At 37.3% G+C, this 2,705-nt stretch overlaps 1 protein-coding gene across 1 annotated transcript; it reads right to left on the bottom strand.

Moving 5' to 3' along the window:
* Positions 1-1,907: 1,907 nt before the first annotated feature.
* LOC134274050 (complement C1q tumor necrosis factor-related protein 3-like) lies at positions 1,908-2,306 on the bottom strand. Its single transcript, XM_062756287.1, has one exon. The coding sequence runs from the start codon at positions 2,283-2,285 to the stop codon at positions 1,908-1,910; it is 378 nt and encodes a 125-aa protein (XP_062612271.1). The 5' UTR covers positions 2,286-2,306.
* Positions 2,307-2,705: the final 399 nt, after the last annotated feature.

Genomic DNA, 2,705 nt, shown 5'->3' with positions numbered 1-2,705 from the left:
AATATGTAAAACAGAATTGACATCTAATCCTTCATTTTACTTTTTAAGGTTTCTTGTATCAGTAAGATCATGTTTCTTCATTTGAAAATGGGTTTGACATGCAACTGAAGAGTATTTATTTACTAACTGTACAATAGTATAAGTATATACACAGAACTGATCCATTCTGCGATAAGGTCACACTAATTGTGTGGTCAAACTGAGGACAAGTTGTCCAAACAGTTCTCAATATAGCACCACTAGCTTCTCTAATCAAATCAGGAAAAGGTCATCCCCCCAAACCCTGTTTACTGGACCATTAGTTGGAGATAGAGTACAGTACAATGGTCCAGAATTGAAACAATTTTTATTATTCATATTCATTTCATTTATTTGGCATTTATTTATTTTTCTTTATTTTTTGCAAAAATATTTAGCTTCTTTCTTTTTTTTTCAATTTTTTTAAAAATCTTAATATGAGGGTTTTTAAATCTATTTGATTCTTATTATCTTATGCCTCCCCCTCTCTCTCAGAAATGAGGTGGACACTCAAACCCCAGTCACATTTCCAAAAACGACCAATGGTCGACGGGTTTTGAAGCAAAAATGGGATTCTTCGGGTGACAGTCGACAGTTCATCGGCCGTTGTCTTGGCCGATTTTGACCTCTTGTTTTGTCGGCCGACCAATTTTGTGTCCATCGGTCCAAGTTATAATTTTTTCTTCGTCGGTGGCCGATTTCCTCAATTGAATTTATCCGTCGAGCAGCCTTCGATCATCGTCCGACCATCGGCGGTCAGTTTATTAAGTCGGTCCTCCATTGTTGGACAATAAGGGTGTTTAAAATTTCAGCCGATGGTTAAAATCAAACTGCAGCTCAGAGCTCGATGATCGGGCGACGATTGGCCGACTTGTGAATATTTAACCTATTAAGGATACATAACATAAACAAAATTTTGATGCATGGATTTATATATATTTTTTGAACGGAAATAACATAAATAATTAATCTGTAAGATATGAAGAAATCCTAAGTATTCTTTGCTGCTTAGATATGCACCATTTGTTGTTTTTATGCAATTCCATACAAAATTTTGCACACATTTTCAACATTTAGTCACAATTTATAAGATTCTGCCACTTTGCCTTGCAAACATTACTCACGTCACCTATCTGAATATAGATCTTTGAAAAAAATATTGCTGATTTCTAAAGAAAAAGATTTTTTGTGTTATTTATCCAAGTCATCGGTGTCCCTAGGAAATAATGTGACTGCTCCGTGTGGCCCGATACTGGGTCGGCCCGATTATGATCTTTCAGCCAACAAGACCAGAAAATTTTTGTCTTCCGACCATCGGCTTAAATGTGACCTAATGATCGTATAATAACATTTACACCTTTATTAAAGGTCTATATTCAAAAACGCAAACAAAATTCTATTTCCCTATGGTGAGCTTCCGTTTTTCACTCTGTACATATTTCGTCCCTTTTAAGCCTCACATCACTTAACCCTTCAAATATAAGTATCTTAAAATAACCAGGTTCGGAAATTCTCAACAAAGTATGCCTTAACTGTTATGCTATTTGAGGTCTGTATACATGTAATTTATATGTTATTTGAGATCTGTATTCATTATTTGTATGTAACGTTGGTCAAATAACGGTGTTCGAGTAATATCATATGAATGTGTCGAATTCATTGTAATTGTATCGAAATTTAGGACAACCGTCATCGCCGAGTTAAACACTAACAGTTACCAAATACAGTTTATGTTGTATATTTTGTTTTATTAAATGTAAATGTTTAAAAGTTCAAAAAAATTGTCGTAAACCAATTAAAAAGGGCAGTTTGGATCAACATCCTTTACGCTTGGTCATTATATGTAACATGACAGTAAACAGTCGGAATTTATTTTTTAATTAGTTTTATCAGTTTAATTTCCATCCAGCAAATGACGGAAACCCGTAAGGGCTGCTATAGATAGGGCCGTTGTTAGAACCTAGTTTGGTCCTGAGAAAAACATCATCCTGTTCATTGGCCTGAATAACGATGGTGCTACCGCCTTGGTCGTCTTCACTACTTGTACTGTGTTGATAGACAGCCCCTTCCACTTTTCCATTGACAACCAGCTCCACGCAATGATAACTACCGCTAGTTACCCTCACAGACCATGTGAAGACATAGAGTCCTGTTTGAGGAACAATGAAGGCTCCGGTACTTTGGTGGAAGGCGTTCCCAATGTTTGTTCTGACGACGTCAAAGACCAACGGGTGGTGTCCACCGATGTTAGTCATGGCTGAGGACATGTATGCGTAGAACGCTACTGGTCCGTGTTCGTTAGACGAGGGGGGTGTTAACCTTCCTGTTTAAGTAAACACAATTTTGTCTATTATTGTTAAATTAAAGCCGAAATATGAATGCATTTTTTAATGAAAACATCAACATACATGTATACCACTGTGTACTAGTACTTCATCAATAAATCATTATTAGATTCAAATAGGAATGCACCATTCTTGCAATGCCGTCGATCGCGTTTTGCAGTGGTTAGAGTGTCTGCTCAAGAATCGCGAAGTAAGGAGTTGATCCTCACTTCGCGGGTTTAAATCCCACTGTGGGACGTGGATACCGGTCCTTCGATCGGATGAGACCGTATAAGCAGAGGTCCCGTGTCACAGTGGGTGCAATCATCTTGCAATGTCAAGGATCCTGATTCAACACTTTGC

The sequence above is a fragment of the Saccostrea cucullata genome, unplaced genomic scaffold, assembly GCF_032062105.1.
Source record: "Saccostrea cucullata isolate Sc308-1 unplaced genomic scaffold, CSIRO_AGI_Scuc_v1 ctg7911, whole genome shotgun sequence".
Lineage (NCBI taxonomy): Eukaryota > Metazoa > Mollusca > Bivalvia > Ostreida > Ostreidae > Saccostrea > Saccostrea cuccullata.
The sequence above is the reverse complement of the archived record's forward strand: the minus strand, read 5'-3'. Positions and strand labels throughout refer to the sequence as shown.

Excerpts from the sequence above, each read along its gene's own strand:
- LOC134274050 (XM_062756287.1), bottom strand. The coding sequence starts at position 2,285 with ATGTCCTCAGCCATGACTAACATCGGTGGACACCACCCGTTGGTCTTT.